This window comes from Bison bison, unplaced genomic scaffold, assembly GCF_000754665.1.
Source record: "Bison bison bison isolate TAMUID 2011002044 unplaced genomic scaffold, Bison_UMD1.0 scf7180017864325, whole genome shotgun sequence".
Lineage (NCBI taxonomy): Eukaryota > Metazoa > Chordata > Mammalia > Artiodactyla > Bovidae > Bison > Bison bison.
Window position 1 is genome coordinate 6598401 of NW_011494897.1, and position 25284 is coordinate 6623684.

Consider the following 25284-nt stretch of genomic DNA (forward strand, 5'->3'; position numbering starts at 1 on the left):
TGTGCATGGTATGAGGGTGTGTTCTAATTTCATTGACATGTGTGTGGTTGTCCAGCTTTCCCAACACCACTGTTGAAGAGACTCTCCTTCCCCACTGTATTTTCTTGTCTCCTTTGTTAATTGACCATACGTGTGTGTATTTATTTCTGGGCTCTTTATTCAGTCCCATTGATCCACATGTTTTTTGTGCCAATCCCATATTGTTTTGATTACTGTAGTTTTGTAATAATGTCCCACAACCCACTCTCTGCATTCAAACAATTTGCTAGGACAACTTACAAAACCCAGAGAAACATTTTACTTACTGGATCACTAGTTTCTTATAAAAGGATATATGTCAGTAACAACTAATGGAAGAGACCTTGCAGAGGGCAAGGTCTAGGGGAAGGACCCAGGGCATCCATGCCCCAAATGCACCTCTCTCCCCAAATCTCCATGTGCACAACAACTCAGAAGCCATCTGGGCCCCATGTTGGGGGCAGGGGTGGTGGTTATGGAGGTTTTGTTATGTAGGCGTGACTGATTGTTATTGGCCATTGGTGACTGATTCAACCCCCATTCCTTCTCTCCTCTCTGGAGAGCAGAGGGTGAGACTGAAAATTCCGACCCTTTAATCAAGGCGTTGGTTTCCCTGGCAGTCAGCCCCCAAATTAAGTGCAACCAAAAGTCACTTCATTAACATAACAAAAGACACATTTGTCATGCTAATTATTTAGAAAATTCTAAGTATTTGAGAAGCCCTGTGCCAGAATCCAGACAAAGATCAAATATGTATTTCTCATTCCAAGACTTCATCCTAATCTCAAAGAAGTGCAATGCCAACAAATGTTTAAACTACCATACAGTTGTACTCATTTCACATGGTAGCAAGATAATGCTCAAAATCCTTCAAGTTAGGCTTCAACAGTATGTGAACTGAGAACTTCCAAACGTACAAGCTGGGTTTAGAAAAGGCAGAGGGACCTGAGATCAAATTGCCAACATCCACCGGATCGTAGAAAAAGCAAGAGAGTTCCAGAAAAACATGGGCTTCATTGACTACACTAAAGCCTTTGACTGTGTGGATCACAGCAAACTGGAAAATTCTTCAAGAGATGGGAACACTGAAGCACCTTACCTGCCTCCTGAGAAGTCTGTATGCAAGTCAAGAAGCAACAATTAGAACCAGACATGGAACAAAAGACGTTCCAAATTGAGAAAGGAGTACATCAAGGCTGTATATTGTCACCCTGCTTATTTAACTTATATGCAGAGTACATCATGTGAAATGCTGGGCTGGATGAATCACAAGCTGGAATCAAGATTGCTGGGAGAAATATCAGCAACCTCAGATATGCAGATGAAACAACCCTAATGGCAGAAAGTGAAGAGGAACTAAAGAGCTTCTTGTTTAAGGGGAAAGAGGAGAGTGAAAAAGCTGGCTTAAAACTCAACATTCAAGAAATGAAGATCATGGCATCCAGTCCCATCACTTCATGGCAAATAGATGGGAGAAAATGGAAACAGTGGCAGATTTCATTTTATTTTATTGAGCTCCAGAATTACTGTGGATGTTGACTGCAGCTATGAAATTAAAAGATACTTCTCCTTGGGAGAAAAGCTATGACAAACCTAGATAGTATATTAAAAAGCAGAGACATTACTTTGCCAAAAAAGGTCTGTATAGTACAAGCTATGTTTTTTCCAGTAGTCATATATGGATGTGAGAGTTGGACCATAAAGAAGGCTGAGCACCTTTGAACTGTGGTGCTGGAGAAGACTCTTGAGAGTCCCTCGGACTGCGAGGAGATCCCACCAGTCAATCCTAAAGGAAATCAGTCCTGGGTGTTCATTGGAAGGACTGATGCTGAAGCTGAAGCTCCAATACTTCGGCCACCTGATGCAAAGAGCCAACTCATGGGAAAAGACCTTGGTGCTGGGAAAGATTGAGAGCAGGAAGAGAAACGGGCAACAGAGGATGAGATGTTTGGATGGAATTACTGACTAAGTGGACATGAGTTTTAGCAAGCCCTGGGAGATAATGAAGAACAGGGAAGCCTGGCATGCTGCAGTTCATGGGCTCACAAAGAGTTGCACAAGACTTAGCAACTGAACAACAAATGATTTGAGAAGTCCGGTGCCAGAATCCAGACAAAGATCAAATATGTATTTCTCTTTATAAATTAGTTATCACAGCATCATCCAATTTAAGCACAGAAACCTGGTCAAAGTGCTTAAGTTTCAAGACTTCATAACATAGAAATGAAGGAATGATAGCACTGCCCACCTTCCAGACCTGTTCACTTTTCAAAGACAGAGCAATGAGCAGATGAAAAAGTCCCGAGGAAGTGAGATCACAGCCAAGTAGCAGAAGCCTTGAGAGCACAAGAGAGCCACAGTCTCTCAGAGACCCTTGGACTGCGGCTGGTGCAGGAAGCAGCCAGGGGACATTGACTGGGTGGTGGGAAAGCAAGAAAGATGCTCTCTATCCCCTGGCCCTTGGCTCCCTCGACAACCGGATCCCCTCTCCTGGCTCCTCCTCCAAGCCTCCCTCCTCCCTGAGCATCTGGGTCCTCGTGCGGGCCAGCTGCTGAATGTATGGCTGCTGAGTGAGCAGTTCAAGCCCAGGGTCACGTGCTTCTGTTCAGGGGAGAGTCCTGAGGAGACTCTCTTTGAGGGGCTGACACTGCACAGTTTTGGACAATGATGTTCTCAGCACTGATGGAGAGAGGAACCAGGAAGGCTGGAAAGGTCTGTTTAGCTGACCTAGGAGATGACTCAAATCACCCCTGGGACCCATTGAGTGTGTGGAGAAGGTGAATGGGGTGGTTGCTCAGGTACATCTCTATGACATGATGTGAGTTACAGGAGACAAACCCACAGACCAGTAGCATCCAGAACTGGGTCAGGGATCATTTCTGTCCCTCAACCCATCCCTCCAGACAGGCCCCTCTGCCTGGTAGCCTGTCCTGAGGAGGAATCTAGTTTTGCCTCTTGGGTTGAGTTAGTGATCAAGAAGCAAGCAGGTCATTTCTGTGGGCAAGTTAATATCGGGATGGTTCCTTTGCATGGGGTTTTCCTGAGTCTTGTTAATCATGGTTTTGTCCAAGTGAGGTTCCTAAATATTGGTATCAGCGTCACCTGGGAGGCAGTCCTGAATCTGAGGAGGAAACCGGAGAATCTGCCATTTCCAGCAGCCTCGGGAGGTCTGAGCTCAGGGAAGTTTGAGGACAGCCCTCAATGAATGAAAAGATTTAGTTGCTGTGAGCTGTGTTTACAGTCCCATAGCCAGTAGAACCTGCACAGGGAGGTGACTGCAATTCCATTTATGTGAGGTATTTACATAGTCAAAGTCAGGGAAGCAAAGCCCAGAGTGGTATTGCCAGGGGCTGGGGGAGGGGGGAATGGGCAGTTGCTATGATCAGGTGGAAAGTTTCCGTGATGAATGACGCAGTTCTAGAACTCTGCTCTACCACATGCTCCTGCTGCTGTTGCTGCTGTTGCTGCTGCTGCTAAGTCGCTTCAGTCATGTCCAACTCTGTGTGACCCCATAGACGGCAGCCCACCAGGCTTCCCCGTCCCTGGGATTCTCCAGGCAAGGACACTGGAGTGGGTTGCCATTTCCTTCTCCAATGCATGAAAGTGAAAATTCAAAGTGAAGTCGCTCAGTCGTGTCCGACTCTAGCAACCCGACCCTATGGACTGCAGTCTACCAGGCTCCTCTGTCCATAGGATTTTCCAGGCAAAAGTACTGGAGTGGGGTCCCATTGCCTTCCCCACTACATGCTCCTACAAAGAGCAATGCAGTGTTGTTGGGAAGTTAGATCGCTTACTTTAATACAATCAAATTTAAAAATAAAACAGGTGAAACTACTTATGAGCCCAACAAGACCCAGGCCAAGCTACACGTGGGGCCAGACAGGCTTCAGCTGGGAGAAGCTGACAAATTCAAACCCCTCCTCCTCTGTTCCTGAGAACATCTGAGTACAGCAGAGCACCCCGCCCCTGCCTCGCCCACAATTCACTTCTGCTGAGGGTCCTAGACGGAGTGAGGAAGGGAAGGAATAGGAGGCCGGGGGCTATGGGCCCAGAGAAGTGGCTCGTAGTAGGCAGGGAGGGTGCTATTTTCAGGTTCTGGAGGGTTCACAGAAGAGAGTGCCAGCAACATTTGTCCGAACCCCATTGAATCACAGTTTAATTCTACCCAGTGGACAAAAGATCCTTGCAAGCCTGCTTTTCGAAACTATTCTCATCAAGTTGGAGACTTGGATGAACATTAGCAAATGTTATTCAAACTAAAGAGAAGACACTTGCATTAGGAGAGCAAAACCAAGAGCTGAAATAGATGTCCATGGGCTCCAGAATCTGCAGGTAAGAATCTGAACAGGAGCGGGCTGCATTCACCTGCTCAGCTTCACTGACTGACTTGCTTTTCACTTGAGTACTGGGTTCTCAATGCAACACACACCCACACCCACACACCCTCATCATGTGACAAGCTGTGGTCTCAGTTCTGCTGTAATCCTGTCCCAGGCACTCCTGTCCTCTGAACAGCTAAGGTACTCTTTGAGGTCAGAAACAAAAAGAATTTAAAGCTCCATCCTGAACAGAGGTAAATGGGTCAGTAGTGCCAGAGAATGAGAGAACTGTTTATATTGTTTAATACTAAATTTTTTTTTAACATTTTCAAAATGACACAGCATCAATTGAGTCCAGCTAAGTTTAGTGCAGGTTTCACTTGCACAGTCAGCCCAAGTCTCTACAGGTTCCACACCCACAGACAGAGGGCTGACTGTGGGACTAGAGCATCCTCCAGTTCTGGTACAAGGCCAGGGTCCTGAGGCCCATCCCCCTTGTAAATTGAAGGATAACTGTAATGTAATTACTGACTTGAAGATCCTTTCATTCTTTTCTAATAAATGTCAGCATGGTGCTAAGTCTCTGCTCACCAAATCTTTTATATTGTAGAACTTTGTACATATCTGAAAATGCATCTCCAAATAGTATTAATGTTTGGATATGCTTATGCTGCCTTGGGAGAAGCACAAAGAACTTGGTTTTTGTCTGCTTGTTTTGTTTTATTGAAGTAGAGTTGATTTACAATGTTGTGTTAATGTCTGCTGTACAACAAAGTGATCCAGTTATACATATATATTTATGCATGCTTTTTTATATTCTTTTCCACTATGGCTTATCTGGGGATATTGAATATGGTTCTCTGTGCTGTAGAGTAGGACCTTGTTTATTCATTGTATACAAAATTCTTTGTACCTGCTAATCCCAAACTCCCTATCCATTCCTTCCCCGTTTACCTCCCCACTGGCAAACAAAAGTGTGTTCTCTGTTTGTGAGTCTGTTTCTGTTGAATATGGGTTCATTTGTTTTGTATTTTAGATTCCATCATAAGTAATATTGTATGGTATTTGTCTTTCTCTCTGACTTACTTCACTTAGTGTGATAATCTCTAGGCCCATCCATGTTGCTCCAAATGGCATTATTTCATTCTTTTTTGTGGCTGAGTAATATTCCATTGTATATACGTACTACATCTTCTTTATCCATTGCTCTGTTGATGGGCATTTAAGTTGTTTCCGTATCTTGACTTTGCAAATAGTCCTGGTGTGAACATTGGGGTACATGTATTTTTTAAATTTATTTTTAATTGAAGGATAATTGCTTTACAATATTGGTTTGATTTCTGCCATACATCAACATGAATTAGCCATGAGTATACATATGCCCCCTCACTCATGAACCTCCCTCCCACCTCCCACCTTTTCCCACCCCTTTAGGTTGTTACAGAGCTCCAGTTTGAGCTGCCTGAGTCATACAGCAAATTTCCATTGGTTACATTTATCTTTTTGAATTAATTTTTTTTTCTGGATATATGCCCTGGGGTGGGATTGCTGGATCATATGGTAGCTCTATTTTTAGTTTTTTGAGGACCCTCCATACTTTTTTTTCACAGTTGGCTGCACCAGTTCACATTCCCACCAGTAATACAAGAAGATTCCCTTTTCTGTACAGCCACTCTTGCATTTGTTGTTTGTAGACTTTTTAATGATGGCCATTCTGATCAGTGTGAGATGGTTCAGTTCAGTTCAGTAGCTCAGTCGTGTCCGACTCTTTGCGACCCCATGAATTGCAGCATGCCAGGCCTCCCTGTCCATCACCAACTCCCGGAGTTCACTTAGACTCACGTCCATCGAGTCAGTGATGCCATCCAGCCATCTCATCCTCTGTCATCCCCTTCTCCTCCTGCCCCAATCCCTCCCAGCATCAGAGTCTTTTCCAATGAGTCAACTCTTTGCATGAGGTGGCCAAAGTACTGGAGTTTCAGCTTCAGCATCATTCCTTCCAAAGAAATCCCAGGACCGATCTCCTTCAGAATGGACTGGTTGGATCTCCTTGCAGTCCAAGGGCCTCTCAAGAGTCTTCTCCAACACCACAGTTCAAAAGCATCAATTCTTCAGTGCTCAGCGTTCTTCACAGTCCAACTCTCACATCCATACATGACCACTGGAAAAACCATAGCCTTGACTAGACATATATCTACGTTAATGCTGTTTCAGATTCTTTCCCCATATAGCTTATTACAGAATATTAAGCAGAGTTCTCTGTGCCATACATTAGGTCCCTGTTGATGATCTGTTGTATATGTGGTAGTGTATATATGTTATTCACAACCTCCTAATTTACCCTTACCCAGAACTTCCCCTCTGTAACTATATGTTTGTTTTCTAAGTCTATGAGTCTGTTTCTTTTTTTGTCAGTTCGTTTATACCACGTTTAGATTCCACATGTAAGAGACATCAGATGATATTTGTCTTTCTCTGTTTGACTCACTTCACCTAGTATGCTGATTTCTAGGCCCATCAGTGTTGCTTCAAATGGCATTATTTCCTGCTTTAATGACTGAGTAATAATCCACTATGTCTATGTACCACATGTTTGTCCATTCATCTTTTAATGTACATTTGTTTCTTCCATGTCATCACTATTGTAAATAGTGCTGCAGTTAACATTGGGGCACATGTACCTTTTCCAAGTATGATTTTTCTGGATATATGCCCAGGTATGGGAATGCTGTGTTACATGGTAGCTCAAGTTTTTTAAGGAAACTCCATGCTGTTCTTGATAGTGACTGTTAACAATTTATATTTCCACCAACAGTGTAGGAGGGTTCCCTGTTCTCCGCACCCTCTCAAGCATTTATTGTTTATAGACTTTTTGATGATGGTCATCCTTACTGCTGTGAGGTGACACCTCATTGTAGTTTTGATTTACATTTCTCTAATAATTAGTGTTATTGAGCATCTTTTCATGTGTTTTTTGGCCATCTGTATACATTCTGTAGAGAAATGTCTATTTGGACCTTCTGCCCATATTCTGATTGTCGTTTTTTTTGTTGTTTGTTTTTTTCAATATTGAGCTGCAGGAGCTGTTTATACTCTTTGGAAAGTAACCCCCTGTAGATCACATCATTTGCAAATATTTTTTTCCCCATTCTATGGTTTGCCTTTTTGTCAGTGGTTTCCTTTGCTGTGCAAATCTTTTTATGTTTAATTAGATCTCATTTGTTTGTTTTTATTTTTATTTTCCTGACTGTAGAAGGTGTATCAGAAAAAAATCTTACTGCAGTTTATGTCAAAGAATGTTCTGCCTATATTTCCTCCAAGAGTTTTATAGTGTCTGGAATTACATTGGGGTTTTTAATCCATTTTGAATTATTTTTGTGTATGATGTTACAAAGTATTCCAATTTCATTCTTTTATTTGTAGCTGTCCACTTTTTCCAGCACCACATACTGAAGAAATTATCTTTTCTCTGTTGTATGTCCTTGCCTTATTTGTCATAGAATAGGTGATAGCAGGTGCATGGGTTTATTTCTGGACTTTCAACCCGGTACCATTGATACAATTTCTTTGTTCCAATACGGTACTGTTTTGTTTACTGTAGTTTTGTAGTATAAAGTCAGGTAGCCTGATTTCTCCCACTCCATTTTTCTTTTTTATGTTACTTTGGCTATTTGGGGTCTTTTGGTTTTAATTCTGTGAAAAATGCCATTGATAATTTGATAGGAATTGCATTGCATCTATAGATTGCTTTGGGAAGTATAGTCATTTTCATAATATTGATTCTTCTAATCCAGTGCTATGCTATCTCTCTCCATCTCTTTGTGCCATCTTTGATTTCATCAAAATCTTAGTTTTCTGAGTATGAGTCTCTTGCTTCCTTAGATAAATTTATTCGTAGTTGTTTTATTCCTTTTGAGGCAGTGGTAAATGGGATTGTTTCCTGAATTTCTCTTTCTGATCATTCACTGTTAGTGTATAGGAAGGCAAGAGATTTCTTTGTATTAATTTTGTATCCTGTCACTTTACCAAATTCATTGATGGCCCCTAAAAAGTTTCTGATGGCATCTTTAGAATTCTGTACATATAGTATCATATCATTTGCAAATAGTGACAGTTTTACTTCTTCTTTTCCAATTACGATTCTTTTTCTTTTTCTTCTCTGATTGCCATGCTAGGATTTTCAAAAGTATGTTGAATAATAGTGGCAATAATCCTTGTCTTTTGCTGATCTTAGAAGAAACGCTTTTAGTTTTTCACCATTGAAAATTATATTTGCTGAGCATTTGCCAAATATGGCCTTATTATGTTGATATTGGTTCCCTCTATGCCCACTCTCTGGAGAGGTTTTTTTTTTTTTTTAATGGGTGATGAATTTTATCAAATGCTTTTTCTATTTCTATTGAGATCATGTGGTGTTTGCTTTTTTGATATGTCATATTTCATTGACTGATTTACTCTTGTTGGACCATACTTGTGACCCTGGGATGAATCCAAGTTATTCATGGTATATGATATCTATTACGTATTGTTGGATTTGGTTTGCTGATATTTTGTTGAGAATTTTTCTATCTGTATTCATCAATGATATTGACCTATAATTATCTTTTTTGGTAGTGACTTTAGTTGTGGTGGGGCTTCCATGATAGCTCAGTTGGTAAAAAAAAAAAATCCATTGGCAATGCAGGAGACCCTGGTTCAATTCCTGGGTCAGGAAGATACACTGGAGAAGGGACAGGTTATCCACTCCAGTATTCTTGGGCTTCCCTTGTGGCTCAGCTGGTAAAAAATCTGCCTGCAATGCAGGAGACCTGGGTTTGATCCTTGGGTTGGGAAGACTCCCTGGAGAAGGGAAAGGCTACCCTCTCCAGTATTCTGGCCTGGAGAATTCCATGGACTCTATAGTCCATGGGGTCGCAAAGAGTCGGACACGGCTGGGCGACTTTCACTTGCACTGGTTGTGGTATCAGTGTTGGTATGCTCATGGAATGCCTTTGGGAGTGTTCCCTCCTCTTTAGTCTTTTGGAAGAGTTTGGGAAGGATCAACGTTTTTCTTTGTATGTTTGGTAGAATTTGCCTGAGAAAACATCTGACCCTGGAGTTTTGTTTGTAAGTTTTATTTAAATTACAGATTCTGTTCCACTTCTAGTGATTGGACTGTTCAGGTAATCTTATTTCTTCTTACTTCAGTTTTGGTACACTGTGTTTCTCAAAACTTGTCCGTTTCTTGTACGTTGTTGAATTTGTTGACAAAATAATTCTTCACAGTTTTCTCTTTGTTCATTTCTGTAGTATCAGTTGTCAATTCTCCTCTTCCTTTTCTTATTTAATTTCGTTGCATCTTCTTCTATAACTTTAAAATCTCTAATTTATTTCCTATCTGATTTTTTTTATCTGCTTGTTTCTGCCGACTTTAGGTTTTGTTTCTTCCTTTTCTCTTTTAGATGATGTGTTGTTTATTAGAGATTTTTCTGTTCTTAAATAAATTCTATATAGCTGTGAACGTCTGTCTCACCAGAACTGCTTTTGCTGCATTGCCCAGATTTTGTATGGTTGTGTTTTCATTGTCATTTGCCTCAATGCATTTTTAATTATTTTTTGTGTCTTTCACAGAAAAGTTTTTATTTTCCTTATTTATCTTAAAATAGTTTATACTGAAGTATAGTTGATTTACATTGATGTGTTAGTTTCAGCTATACAGCAAAGTGATTTAGTTATACATAGTACATATTGTCCGGAGAAGGCAATGGCACCCCACTCCAGTACTCTTGCCTGGAAAATCCCATGGACGGAGGAGCCTGGTAGGCTGCAGTCCATGGGGTTGAGAAGAGTCAGACACGACTGAGCGAGTTCACTTTCACTTTTCACTTTCATGCACTGGAGAAGGAAATGGCAACCCACTCCAGTGTTCTTGCCTGGAGAATCCCACGGATGGGGGGAGACTGGTGGACTGCCATCTATGGGGTCGCAAAGAGTTGGACATGACTAAGTGACTTAGCAGCAGCAGCAGTACATATTGTCAACATTCACTGGATCATAGAGAAAGCAAGGGAATTCCAGAAAGACATCTACCTCTGTTTCATCAGCTACACTAAAGCCTTTGACTGTGTGGATCATAACAAACTGTGGAAAGCTCTTAAAGAGATGGGAATACCAGGCCATCTTACCTGTCTCCTGAGAAACCTATATGCAAGTCAAGAAGCAACTGTTAGAACCCTATATGTAACAACTGGTTGGTTCAGGATTGAGAAAGAAGTATGACAGGGCTATCTATTGTCACCCTGTTTAACTTATACACTGAGCACATCATGAGAAATGCCAGGCTGGATAAGTTACAAGCTGGAATCAAGACAGGTGGGAGAAACATTAACAATCTCAGATGATACCACTCTAATGGCAGAAAGCAAAGAGGAACTAAAGAATCTGTTGATGAAGGTGAAGGAGGGGAGTGAAAAAGCTGACTTAAAAATAAATATTAAAAAAAACTAAGATCATGACATCCAATCCCATTCCTTCGTGGCAAATAGAAGGGAAAAAGGTGGAAGCAGTGACAGATTTCCTCTTCTTAGGCTCTAAAATCACTGAAGATGGTAACTACAGCCATGAAATCAGATGATTGCTTCTTGGCAAGAAAGTTATGACAAACCTAGACAGTGTGTTGAAAAACAGAGACATCACTCTGCAACAAAGGTCTGTATAGTCAAGACTATGGTCTTCCCAATGGTCACATACAGTTGTGAGAGCTGGACTGTAAAGAGGGCAGAGCACCAAAGAATTGATGCCTTTGAACTAGAGAAGACTGGAGAAGACTCCTGTGAGTCCCTTGGAGATCAAACCAGTCAATTTTAAAGGAAGTCAACCCTGAATATTCATTGGAAGGACTGATGCTGAAGCTGATATTTTGGTCACCTAATGTGAACAGCTAACTCATTGGAAAAGTCCCTGATGTTGGGAAACATTGAGGACAGAAGAGGGTGTCAGTGAGATGGCTGGATGGCATCACCCATGCAATGGAAATGAACCTGGGCAAACTTTAGGAGATGGTGAGGGACAGGGATGCCTAGCGTGCTACAGTCCATGGGGTCACAAAGAGTCAGCTATGACTGGATGACTGAAAATCAACAGTACATACATTAATGCTGTTTCAGATTCTTTTCCATAATAGATTATTACAGAGTATTACATTGAGTTCCTTGTGCTATATATTAGGTCCTTGTTGATTATCTGTTTTATACACAGTAGTGTATATATGTTAATCATAACCTTCTAATTTATTCCTACCCGTAACTTTCCCCTTTGTAACTGTGTTTGTTTTATTTTCAAAGTCTGTGAGTCTGTTTCTGTTTTTTAAGATCATTTGTATCATGTTTAGATTTCACATATAACTGGTATCATATGACATTTCCCTTTGTCTGTTGGGCTTACTTCCCTTAGTATGATTTCTAGGTCCATCCATGTTCCTTTAAATGGGATTGTTTCCTTCTTTAATGGCTGAGTAATAGTCCATTATGTGTATATACCACATCTGTTGATGGACATTCAGATTGCTTCCATGTCCTGGCTGTTGTCAGTAGTGCTGCAATGAACACTGGTCTGCGTTTACTTTTTCCTGGTATGGTTTTCTCTGAATATATGCCCGGGTGTGTATGGTAGTTTTAGTTTCTTTAGGAACCTCCATCCTATTCTCCATAGTGGTTGTACCAATTTGCATTCCCACCAACAGGGGTAGGAGGGTTCCCCTTTCTCCATAACCTCTCAAGCAATTATTGTTCAGACTTTTTGATGATGGCCATTCTGACAGCTGCGAGGTGACACTTCATTGTAGTTTTTATTTGCATTTGTCTAATAATAAGTGATATTGAGCATCTCTTCACCTGTTTTTATTTTGTTTTTTTGTTTTTTTTTGGTCACCTGGATGTCTCCTGTAGAGACATGTCTGTTTGGATATTCTGCCCGTATTTTGATTGTGCTTTTATTTTTTTATTGAGCTGTATAAGCTGTTCATACCCTTTGGAGATTAATCCCTTTCTGGTCACATGGTTTGCAAATATTTTTTTCCCATTCTGTGGTTTGTCTTTTTGATTTCAGTGTTTTCCTTTGCTGTGCAAAACTTTTTAAGTTTAATTACATCTCACTTGTTTGTTTTTATTTACCATACTCTAGGAGGTAAATGTGAAAATATCCTGCTGCATATATGAAAAGATTCTTGCTTATCTCAAAGAATGTTCTGCCCATACTTCCCACCAAGAGTTTTATAGTGTCTGGACTTCCATTTAGGTCTTTAATCCATTTTGAGTTATTTTCATGTATGGTCTTAGGAATTGTCCTAATTTCATTCTTTTACTTGTAGCTGCCCATTTTTCCCCAGGACCACTTATTGAAGAAACCGTATTTTCTCATTGGTGTATTCTTGCCTCTCTTCATAGGTAGATGATAGGTGCATGGGTTTATTTATAGGCTCTATCCTGTACCATCGATCCATATTTCTGTTTTTGTGCCAAAACTGTACAGTTTTGATTACTGTAGTTTTGTAGTAAAGTCAGGGACCCTGATTCCTCCAGCAGGTCTTTCTTTCTCAAGATGCTTTGGCTATTCAGGATCTTTTATAAATTCTAAAAATTTTGTTCTAGTTCTTTGAAAAATGCCATTGGTACTTTGATGGGGATTGCATTACATCTGTAGACCGCTTTGGGTTGTGTAGTCATTTTCACAATATTGATTCGTCTAAGCCAAGGATATGCTGTATCTCTCCGTTTGTGTCATCTTTCTTTCATCAGTATCTTATAGTTTTCTGAGTACAGGTCCATTGCTTCCTTGGGTTTATTCTTGGGTATTTTATTCTTTTTGATGCAGTTGTAAATGGGATTGTTTCTTAAATTTCTCTCTCCAATCTTTCATTGTTAGTGTATAGGAATGCAAGAGATTTCTATGTATTAATTTTGTATCCTGCAACTTTATCAAATTCATTGATAGGTTCTAAAAGTTTCCTGGTGGAACCTTTTGAATTTTCTATGTATAGTATGATGTCATTTGCAAACAGTAACAGTTTTGCCTCTTTCCCAATTTGGATTCTTTTCATTTTTCTTCTGATTGCTCTGTCTAGGACTTTCAAAGGGAGAAGGCAATGGCACCCCACTCCAGTACTCTTGCCTGGAAAATCCCATGGATGGAGGAGCCTGGTGGACTGCAGTCCATGGGGTCGCTAAGAGTCAGACACGACTGAGTGACTTCACTTTCACTTTACACTTTCATGCATTGGAGAAGGAAATGGCAACCCACTCCAGTGTTCTTGCCTGGAGAATCCCAGGGACGGGGGAGCCTGGTGGCTGCAGTCCATGGGGTTGCACAGAGTGGGACACGACTGAAGTGACTTAGCAGCAGCAGCAGCAGGACTTTCAAAAATATAGTCAATTATAGTGGTGAGATTGGACATCCTTGTCTTTTCCTGATCTTGGAGGAAATACTTTCAGTTTTTCACCATTGAGCATGATGTTTGTTGTGGATTTGTCATTTATAGCCCTATTATGTTGAGATTGGTTCCCTCTGTGCCCACTTTCTAGAGTTTTGTAAATCATAAATGGATAACTTGTATCAAATGATTTTTATATATCTATTAACATGATCATGTGGTGTTTGTCTTTTCTGATGTGGTGTATCATCTTGATTGATTTACATATGTTGAATCATCCTTGTGACCCTAGTATGAATCCAAGTTGTTCATGGTGTTTGATCTTTCTTATGTATTGTTGGATTCTGTTTGCTAATATTTTGCTGAGAATTTTTGCATCTATATTCACCAATGATATTGGCCTGTAATTTTCTTTTTGGTGGTGTCTTTGTCTGGTTTTGGTATCAAGGTGATGGTGGCTTAATTGAATGTCTCTGGGAGTGTTCCCTTCTCTTCAGTCTTTTGGAAGAGTTAGAGAAGGATCAGTGTTTAAAACTTTTCTTTGTATGTTTGGTAGAATTTGCCTGTGAAGCCATTTGTAAGGAGTATCTTTTATTACCTACTCTTTTTGTTTTCATCACTCTAAGAGGTGGGTCAGAAAAGATCTTCCTGTGCTTTATGTCAGCAAGTGTTTTTCCTATGTTTTCCTTTATGGTGTCTGGTCTTACATTTAGGTCTTTAATCCATTTGAGTTTATTTTAGGGTATGGTCTTAGGAGAGTGTTCTAATTTCATCCTTTTACTTGAAGCTGTCCAGTTTTCCCAGCACCATTTATTGAAGAAACTCTTTTCTCCACTGTATATTCTTGCCTCCTTTGCCATAGACTAGGTGACCACAGGTGCCTGGGTGTTATTTCTGAACTTTCTATGCTGTTCCATTGATCTATATTTGTTTCTGTTTAGTGCCATACTCCTGATTACTGTAGTTCTGTAGTATAGTCTGAAGTCAGGGAGTCCTATTCCTCCAGCTTCATTTTTCTTTCTCAAGATTGCTTTGGCTATTCAGCATCTTTTGCATTTCCTTACAACCTGTAAACATTTTTGTTCTAATCCTGCCTTCACACATTTAGTGGGCCTCTTCTTTGCTCTGTGTTGTCGCTGCATGTCAGGGGCAGGGCCTGCTCCTGAGTTGTTGGAGTAGAAGCCCTCGGTTCCATTGCTGAGCTGCAGTGAGAGGTAGCCAGAACTGGAGAGCTCCTGCTGGGAGAGGTGCTTTGGCTGGGGTATTCCCTCCCCGAGCTGTCTACTGTGGGGTGCATCCTGTGGTGTCACCTGCACAGGCTCACAGAATGAACTGCTGGCAATACCCCTGGCACCGCCTCCACTGGGAATGCAGTCATTTGGCCCTGGTGTCCCTCAGGCGCTGTGGTTATAAGGCCACCAGCACAGATCCTTAGGTGCCCACTCACTGAAGTCGGGACCATAGTGGTCATGTACCTGGAGCCATCATGGGAGCTGTGGAAGCCCCCCAGCCCCACCTCTGCATGTACATGCCACAAAGCTCATAACTGCTGAGACCAGACTGGTGCCAGACATGGAAACACCTACTGTCCTGCTCCCAGAGCCCTTAGAGGCAGCTTGATGAAAGAGACTATTATGGCAGGCCACGCCCACCCCTTCACACACCCTTTAGCAACAGTACTTTGCTGCTGGGGTGGGCCCAGGCTTTTTCTGCAATCACACTTTAGCCCTTTCTGGCTGTCTTTGTGTAGCCAACCTGTGCTCTCCCTGGGCCCGTTCTGAACCCCAAGTTTCAGCACCCAGCCCCTGCACATACAGGCCAGTGTGCATCTTGGGCCATGTACTGCAGCAAGATAACACCAGTCCTCTTTGCCAGTCTGTCTGCTGCCTGCTTCCACCATAGCCAGAGCACCAGTCAGTACATTCATCTTCTGAGTCTCTGAAGCTTGCTTTCTGTCCAGACTGACCTCCTGGCCAGTGAAGGGGCTTCCCAGGGCACAGAACAGTTTCCTCTTCCACGGCTCCTTCCCCGGGGCCAGGTCCCATCCAGATTCCTTTTTCCCTTGGTTATATGGAGTTCTTTCTTGCACTTCTGGGTGTCTGATATCTACTGCCATCATTCAGTAAGGTATCACGTGAGAATCCATCCATGTGTAGATGTATTTCTGATGCATTTGTGGGAGGAGGTGAGACCCAAAGTCCTTTTTATTCCCCCATCTTGATTCTTCCCTCCATAGCATTTGTTTTTAAATGTTCCACAGACTGATCCTCCACTTTTGTTTTCAGTTTGACTCTGTGGCTGATGTATCTGATGTGTCGAGCAATGTCACCCTAAAAAGTTACACTGTGCACTTGGAGGTACCTCTGTGTGCTGCATAATGCATGATCTCTGCATGGTGTGTCAACTGCATGATGATAAGCCACACAGTTTGGTTAAATCAGCTCAATCAGAACCCTGATGTTTAGAGTGGCTACATTTCTTAATGGCACATTCTAGAACCTAATCCTAGAGTACTTTTCTTTCTGATGTGTTTTGGGTCTTCTTTATTTTGGAAGCTTTGCAACAAGGGGAACAAGGTGGGATGAGAAAAGAAGGTAAGAGTCAAGTTCTGTACATAAATCCAGGAATTTTAAAGTGAAATACAACTGCTCACTTAGTAAGTGACTATGAGAGAATACTGCTCTTTCCTCTGGGGAAGGAAAGTTGTCGAGGAGGTTCTGTGCTGATGGCCATGAAGAGCTTACCTTGCTACCCCTCACCCTCACTCTACTGCTTTGCTATGCAGCAGCCCTGTCCACGGGGAAACACAGCCAGTGCCCCAGCCAGTACATGAGCTCTTGGAGGCCCCAAGGACACTGGCTGTCTAATAAGACCATTAGCTTATTATCTCACTTTACCAGGAAGTTGTGAGCTACAGTATTCCTGATGTACACAATTGTGTAGGATATGGGGACAGTGTTCCCTTCGTTGACAATGTGACACATGATTTTTTCTCTTGCTTAAAGCCCATTTTCTTTAGACCTTACTCACCAAGAGCAACTTTCTCTTCAGGGCTTAGCTGATACCAAAATCCCCCGGTCTGGGACACCTGTGAGCATTAGGAGCAACCGAAGCCTGTCTGTTCTGCACATCCCAAGTCAGAGTCACGGCAGTCAGACCTATTCCCAAGGCTCTCTCCACCGGAGTGTCAGCCAACTCATGGACATTCAAGACAAGAAGGTCTTGATAGACGACTCACTGTGGGAAACCATCATGGGCCATGACAGCGGACTGGTGAGTCGTTTCCTAATCTGGAGCCTTTGTTAAACACAAGTATGTAACAGGTGGCATGGTTTCCTGTACCCCGCAGAACAATCATCTCCCGAACACTCAGTTCATCCCTCTGACCACTTACCCAATCATTTTGTAACGACACGTTTACCTGCCTGAGTAGTGGGGGAGAAACTGTCTTATGCTTTTGGCACACAATAGAGGCTCAAAAAATACATTCATGTGTAAGTGAAGAGATGAACAAGTTCTACTTCATTAACTTGGGCAGGACATGACTGAAAACACTGGAACATGCCTAACTGAGACATGAAGTACAAGCTCCTGTTTTACTAAAGGAAAAAAAAAAGATACGTATTTTCCTTCTCGTTTATGGTTAGAGGAGAAAGAGAGTCTCTCAATAGGATCTATAGTTTCTTTTCAAAAAACTCAGAAAATCATGATAAATATAAGAGCATTGGTATGTATAAACCTCACTTTTCATAATTTCAGCCCAGGGGATACAAAAAGTTAACCTCATCATTATCTAATACTTTTTTGAGTCCCTAGCTCTGGTTCTACATTTGACTCTCACTCACTCTCTCCCCCCTAATTCTCACTTTTGCTTCACTGAAATGTTGATGATTTTCATAAAGACTTCCTTAACTAATGGCAAGAAATAAACTTTCATGGCTCCAGATTTCAGTCACACACACACACAAAATAAAATTGATAGTCCTTCTGGTTTGTTAGGATGATGATATATAATAAGGACTTTAAAATCATGAGCCTGTTTGAAGTTATGATGACTACTGAATTCTGTGACTCCATTTCAGATGTGACGTTTCTATGTCAGGAATAATTATATTAGGTTGAAACAAAGAATTTGTTAATTGATCATATTTGACATACAAAATGGCAATTTCATATAGTTCAATATATTACATTGAAGGCTAGATGCACGTGTGCTCTTACCCAAGGACACACATCTAATCATAATTTTTTTTTGGAACTGGGGATCTTAAAAGCACTGATTACAGCACCTCCATTCTTCACTATTGTACTGTGCTGACATTTTTGCTTACTTTTGACCATACTAGTAATAGGCAGTATGCAAAGCAATTCAGTGAAAGCTTTTTAAGATATCCGTATGTGGCAAATTATCTGTTCATTATAACATTATAATCCGTATTCCTAGCCCTATTCAATTAAAGAAAAACAGAAGATCAGACATAATGAAGCACAACAGCTTGCATTCTGGCTCTTCTGCTTAAATTCTGAACTGAATCATATGAAACCTCCGCACTTTCGGATGAGAAAACTGAGGCTTACACTGTGCCGTGTCTTAACCTTTTAATGCTCAAAAGATATACATTTTGTGTAACACTGTTGCCAGCAAATATCCTAACCAGTGAGGACTGGTGTCTTTTCAGTATGTGGATGAAGAGGACCTGATGAATGCCATCAAGGGTTTCAGCTCTGTGACTAAGGAACACACCACATTCACCGACACCCACCTGTGAAGGATGGAAACCTGTAAGACATAAGCTGGATGCAGGCCCCACCCCCCATCACCACTGGGTTATCAGATATCATAAATGCTGAAAAGCTATTGCTTGTCATGTTGTAATCCTTTAAAGATGAGTGTTTTTGAAATTATTTCTCCCTAATCGAGGTCTAAGTTGTTTTTCTGGCAGTCTAAAATGAGGGGTTTCTGAAATTTTATGTCCAAGTGAAAATGCTTATTTTGCTCTCCTTATTTTGAGGACACTAAGCACGTAACTGTCACTTGGCTATGTTTGGCAGTGACACGGCTATTTAAATGAATATTCAGTGGCAATTTCAGGTTGGCCCACAGTTGCTACAGGTAAGTTACTAATTTAAAAGCTAAGGGGTTCTTCTGAGAGGATGTCATTGCTGCTGCTTTAAGCAGCAAAGCACTGCTTCTGCTCTCAGCTCCTTGTTTATGGAAGTTGAAATAAACCAGTGAGGAACCATTCTAGTAACAGCTGCAAAATCAAATCCCAATGTCAGATCAAGCCGAAACACTCAAAGAGAAACAAACTGCATTGAGGCTATACATTTGACTGTGTAGGTTTCTATCTGATTATGATGTTTAGGGATAAGTATTTACCAAACCACATATACTTATAAATGTCTGTTCTTACATGTATGAATCTTCTAAAAATCTGAGGAACAAGCAGCTAACATATATTTCAAAGAGAAAAATGAACTGTTTTGATATTTTACATAATTTTGACACTCTAGTCATTACTTTTTATAGAATTCTGTCAATTCACTGAATACCCAGGAATACCTTCACCTTGGCACATTCTATATGGAAACTACTGTTTTATTTGCATTTTTAACTAGCCTACGTGGAATTAAAGAAGAAAATTTATGTTCCTTCCAGCTTTGAAAATGTTTAAAATAACACATAAATATACATGTTTAACATATCTGTCCTATATTCCTTCATTTCAGAGAACTACTAGAATCATTAACAGGAGAAATTGGTACTTTAACTGTTAAAGTGACTAATGACCAATTTCCATGAGTCAAAAAGTTTTTGTTATATACTCTATTTGGATTAGAAAGTTATTGGTAAGTCCTACCTCAAGAAACACTTTCCTCCCCAAGTAAACATAAAATGAAAAGTATTTAAGTTTATTCTTCAAAGAAAACACTGTAAGAAAACCTCTTCTTCATTCTTAGAGGTCTTAATGATTCTGGGAAACTACTTTTGAGTCTGTATATCTCAAACACAATTGTTGGACATATTTTGTGAATTACATTCAGAGATAAGTAGATGACCCCAAAGCTGAGCTGTCAAAACTTGGAGCACAAGGAATAACTTTGCCTATTCTGCCTGAAAATGAGGAATCACACTAACTGTCCAGCAGTCAAAGAAAGACCATGGACTCTGAGGGCACTGAGACTTTATCCCAATTTGCGAAAGAGCAGCTCCTCAGAATGACCAACTCCTGGACAAGCCTTGCCAACAGTAAGTGTCAAAAGCGCAGACCAGTGTTAAGCCCAAGTTCTGCCCCCTCGTTAGAACTGCTACAAACGAATCCATGAATTCATTAGCTGACTCGTTCACGTTTTGATCCCCTGGCTCACAGGGGACAGAAGCCTGCATGGCTTCCACCCACACCAACCCCGCAACAACTCTGAACATGACTTGTATCGATTTCAGAGAAGCACACGATGTTGTCTTCCTGCTTTAGGTGGTACCCGGTGCCAAGCCTCCACTCAACAGTCAGACTCACCCCTAGATATTCTGATTCAACTGGTCTGGGGTGGCACTGAGGTGTCAGTACTTCTAAAAGCCTCCAGGTGTTCCTCATGTGGAGACCCGATTTTGTGAAGAACCTGAAAGAATACATGCTGTGCACTGGGACTCCGGTCCTCGCCCACTTCTCCTTTGCAGAGGCGACAGCAGACAGCTCTCTGTACACCTCCTGGCTCTGGTCCCATCACATGCTCAGCTTCAGTTTCAAGACCTGCTGTATGGTGTCTAACAGTAACTGATGAGAGCGCACAGCTATGCTTGCGTAAGCTCAACTAAGAACTGCACTTATCGATGATCTGTTGTCATTGCTGCCTGAATGTGAGATCTGTATTGGTACCTTATGCTGACCTAAAAATCATCTTGGCATCAATATAATTCAACCTGAACAACCTGTAAATAAAACATAGTCCAGGTGGAATAATTCAGTGAGTAGGAACTTAATTATGTCACACGTGAATAGTAGTTTATTTCCAATGCACAGATATGTAATTAATCGAAAGGTGGTTTGCTTAATAAATATTTAACTGTGAACCAAGTTTGATTTAATATATTTATGAAAAAATACTCTTAACAGCTCTGGGTTGTATTTACAGTTTACACATAATGATAAAGGTGAGCCCATTTAAGAAAACAGGATATTCTGAATAATCGATGTACATTAGAATCAATGTAACACATTTTGTAAGACGTGAGTCCCAACCGGCAGAGATGCATATTTAGCAGATAACCTCAGGTGGCTCTGATATGTAAGCCTGGATGAGAAAGCCAGAAAAAGACCACAGGCTGCAGAGACAGACGTGGGTTCATGAGGTGGCTCAGTAGCTAAGGAGCTTTGTGGTGAAGCTATTGATCCTCAGAGGGCCTTGGTAATCTCATCTTGAAAGAGGATAACAATACTTATCCAGTTGACATGAAAATACTTATTTCATAATTACTGGGAAAACTTGACATCATGAGAATTATAATTCTGTTGTTTTTCATCTGTCACACAAAGTATATACATAGATTCATTTTTTTCCTCCACGTTTGTGTGTTTTGCAGTTTTTTTCTTATAGCTGATTTCTAATCTCATAGCACCGAGGCTGGGAAAGATACTTGATTACGATTTCAGTTTTCTTAAATTTACCGAGGCTTGATTTGTGATCCAAGATGTGATCTATCGTGGACAATGTTTTGTGTGCACTTGAGAAGAAAGTGTATTCTCCTGCTTTCGGATGGAATGTCCTATAAATATCAATTAAGCCTATCTAAGCTATTGTGTCATTTAAGGCCTGTTTCCTTACTAATTTTCTGTCTGGATGGACGATCTGCCCATTTAGGTAAGTGGGATGTTCAAGTCCCCCCAGTGTTATTGTGTTACTGTCCATTTCTCCTTTTATGTCTGTTAATATTTGCTCTGTATTTTGAAGTTTGCCTTTACCAGTGAGCTTTCCCAAGGGTAATTTTGTTTCTAGTGTTTTGGGCTTTTCCACTTCCTTTGGCTTTTGCTGTAAAGCTAGTTTGACGGTACTGAATTCTTAGCTTTTGCTTGTGTATAAAGCTTTCTATCTCTCTGTCAAATCTGAACAAGAGCCTTGCTAGGTAGAGTATTCTTGGTTGTAGGATTCTCTCTTTCATCACTTTAAATATATCATGCCTTCTGGATTGCAGAGTTTCTGCTGAAGAATCAGCTGACGGTCTTAGGGGACTCCCGTATATGTTATTTGTTGCTCTTCCCCTTGTTGCTTTTAATATTTTCTTTTTGTCTTTTTTTTTGGTCAGTCTGACTACTGTGTGTCTCAGCATGTTCCTCCTTGGGCTTATCCTGTATGGGACTGTCTGTGCTGGGTGACTATTTCCTTTCCCATGTTTCAGCTGTTACCACTTCAAATATTTTCTCAGGCCCTTTCTCTCCCTCTTTTCCTTCTGTGACCCACCTATAATGCAAACATTGGTGCATTTAACGTTATCCCAGGGGTTTCTTCCATTCTTTGTCTCACTTATTCTGCTATTGATTCCTTCTAGTGTATGTTTCAATTATTGTTCATCTGTTTGCACTTTAGCTCTTCATTAAAATTTTTGTCTTTATTCTTTCACCAGGTCCTTGGATCCTCTTTAGGGTGATTACTCTGCACTCTTTCACAGACAGGCTGGCTATCTCCACTTCACTTAGCGATTCTGTGGGGGTTTTATCTTGTTCCTTTGGGACGTATTCCTCTGCTCATTGTTTACATTTGTTTGTATTTTTGTGTGTGTAGGAGCTTAGTTACGCTTCTCCATCTTAGAGAAGGGGCCCTTTGTAGGGGATATCCTTTGTGTCCCAGCAGAGGATCAGGAACCAGTTGGTCCTAGCGTAGACTCTGATCTGTGTTATAAACTCAGTTCTGCAGAACCGTACTATCCTTGCTTCTGGCGTCTGCTCCCTGATGGGTGAGGCTCTGTGTAGGTTTTCTGGGTGGGAGGGGCTCATGCCTCCTTACTGGTGTGTGCAGCAAGGTCTTGGGCCTTTGGTGGGCCAAGCTCTGTCAAAGGATGTGTCTAGGGGCGGCTGAGAGTCAGGAAGTCTAGGCAGCTTGTCTGCTGATGGACAGGGCCATTTCCTACCCTTCTGGTTGTCTGGCCTGAGGCGTCCAGCATTGGAGCTTACAGGCTGTTGGGTCTCAGTGCTAAGGACTCAAAATGTCTGACTCCACGCAGCATTCACATAGGTCCCCACTGTATCAGCCACCAGCTTTTATGATGGCAGACAGCCACAGCCGCCCCCACCTCCCAAGGAGACCCTCCAAGACCAGGAAGTAGGTCTGGCCCAGGTTTGTGTGGAGTCTCAGCTTTCACCCTGAGCATGTGTGTGTGTCCTCCGAGGGTGGAGGCGGTTCCCCCCATCCTGGGGGGCTCCTGCAGTTAAGCCCTGCTGGCCTGCAAATCCCAATGCTCTGGAGGCTCCTCCTCCAGAGACTGACCCCTGCGCTGGGGAGCCTGGCATGGGGCTCAGCTTCCACTCCTGTGGGAGAAGTTCTGTGATTTAATTATTCTCCAGTCTGAGGGTTGTCCAGCTGGGTGGTATGGGATCTGATTACACCATGAGTGCACCTGTCCTTTCACCTCTTGATTGCATCTTCATGTCTCTGGATGTAATTTTTTTTTTTTTTTTGGTGTGCTCAAAGAGAGGAGACTGAGTTCTACTCTAGCACCTCGGCTGAAAAATCCGTTCATGGTTCTGGAGGCTGTGAGCCTGGCATCAAGGTGCCATGGAGATTGGTTTCTGGTGAGAGCTCTCTTGTAGACGGCCATCTTATTCCTCCTCACACAATGGACAGTGTTCCTGTTCTCCTAAGAAGTGAGAGAGGTTCACACGGTGCAGGTGGTTCTGGAGGTTTTCCCCCTTTTGGACTAAAAAAGGAAACTATCCCTGCTATGCCTAAGATTTTTCATTATAATCTGCTGAAGTTTACAAAGTAAGTTACGTGCCAGAATAGACTCAAATTTCTGCTACACCATCAAGGTGCAAGCTCTTTTTACAGGGAAGAAAAACAACCTGACTGTAGTGCAAATATTGACAGAATAACTAGAGTGAGCTGCCGCTGCAGGTGTTCTTTTGTTTTTCAGAATTACACTAAAATCCCATAAAGAGCCCTTTTACTCTTGGAAAAGACTGGGTAAGTATTTAATTTTTAGTTTTCTTACTTGCCCACCCAACTTTTTACATGAGTATAATAATGAGAAAAAGGGTTTAAGAGATAAATACAATCCTTGGTAATACTGAAATTATGCTTTGTGTACCCTTTTCCCTGACAATACAAGTTAGTTTTCATACATATAAGATCCTCTCTCTTTCCTTTATTATGGGAGGAAGCAAAGCATGAACAAAACCTAAGTACACTTTAAACAGGATTACTATTCCTTAAATAACTGAAAACACCTAGTCTTAATCATTTTTATTTGCCTTACTTGACAAATAATTACAAGAAAGTATCTATGAAACCACTGGCAATATAAATAAACTTTAAAGAATTTATTTTGACTTGACCCACTTATATTTCTCAGAATGGGAATATATACATTATTCATCAATAAATGCTTAATGCTTTAAATTTACAATTACCTTACTTGCAGAAATTTGGAAATCAATTAAATCAAAGTACAAAAGATTTTTTTGTTCTTATATTTAAAATAAAATTTCTATAGCAGCCAAAACCTTTAACCAAAAATTCAGAAGTGCAGTCTCTTAAGTAAGTTTAACAAAATGGCCACACTCTAATTTAATTATCTTCATTATTAACACAAGAAAAAAATATGGTGGCTCCTCAAACAAGGCAAATTAGTAATTGGTAGTTTTCTTTTCTGGGCACTCGAAACTGTCTTTATTTCATCTGTTCAAACAGTTGCTCCAACTTTAAAGAAAGTTTAAATGGATTTTTGACATTTAATATTGGTAATGCTTGCCAAGACTTAAGTACTCCAACAATGAGAATCAGAAAATGACCACAATTAAGATTATCCTAAAGGACTTAGTACTACACAGAGCAATCTGGTATTCAATAGTGTTTTTGAATTACATATTTTTCCACAAACATAGCACCTCATTAAATACCTGGTAAACCACTCTGCAGTCACAGTAAGGGTTGGGAGATTACGTTCCAAAGAGAATTATGGAATTTGTTAAACAGAACATTGCAAGACAAAGCTCAGGCAAAATCAGCATAAGGAATGCAGTCTGTTGATTCTCACACTCTAAGGGGATGGTCATCTATAATGGGCACCATCTTATTGAGACATGGTATTAATACTATGCTTCCAAAATCCAGAGTAGATAAACATGGAAATGGACTCCTCCTTTACAAATGATCTATTAAATGTGCCTGTAAAACTAAAAAAAATTTCCAAAAGATCAGATGAGATATGGTTATTTTATCTCCTTAACCCAGGTAACTCTGTCAAAAAGATGATACTAAATGAAGTCCAATCTTAATATGTAAAGTTTTGGTGTAAAAGCTAATTGAAATCCAGTAGAGTTTAACTCT

At 41.0% G+C, this 25284-nt stretch overlaps 2 protein-coding genes across 2 annotated transcripts in view; one reads left to right on the forward strand and one right to left on the reverse strand.

Annotated features, from left to right (window-relative positions):
* The window catches only part of USH2A (Usher syndrome 2A (autosomal recessive, mild)), a 939168-nt gene extending 913891 nt beyond the window's left edge, over positions 1-25277 (forward strand). Inside the window, exons 72-73 of the mRNA XM_010853294.1 lie at positions 16795-17016; positions 18423-25277. Coding sequence (XP_010851596.1) covers positions 16795-17016; positions 18423-18512 — 312 coding nt within the window. The 3' untranslated portion in view covers positions 18513-25277. The remainder of the gene's footprint in view (positions 1-16794; positions 17017-18422) is intronic.
* Positions 20278-25284, reverse strand: part of KCTD3 (potassium channel tetramerization domain containing 3) — a 68147-nt gene continuing 63140 nt past the window's right edge. The window contains exon 18 of the mRNA XM_010853303.1: positions 20278-20519. Within this exon, the coding sequence (XP_010851605.1) occupies positions 20278-20519 (242 nt within the window). The remainder of the gene's footprint in view (positions 20520-25284) is intronic.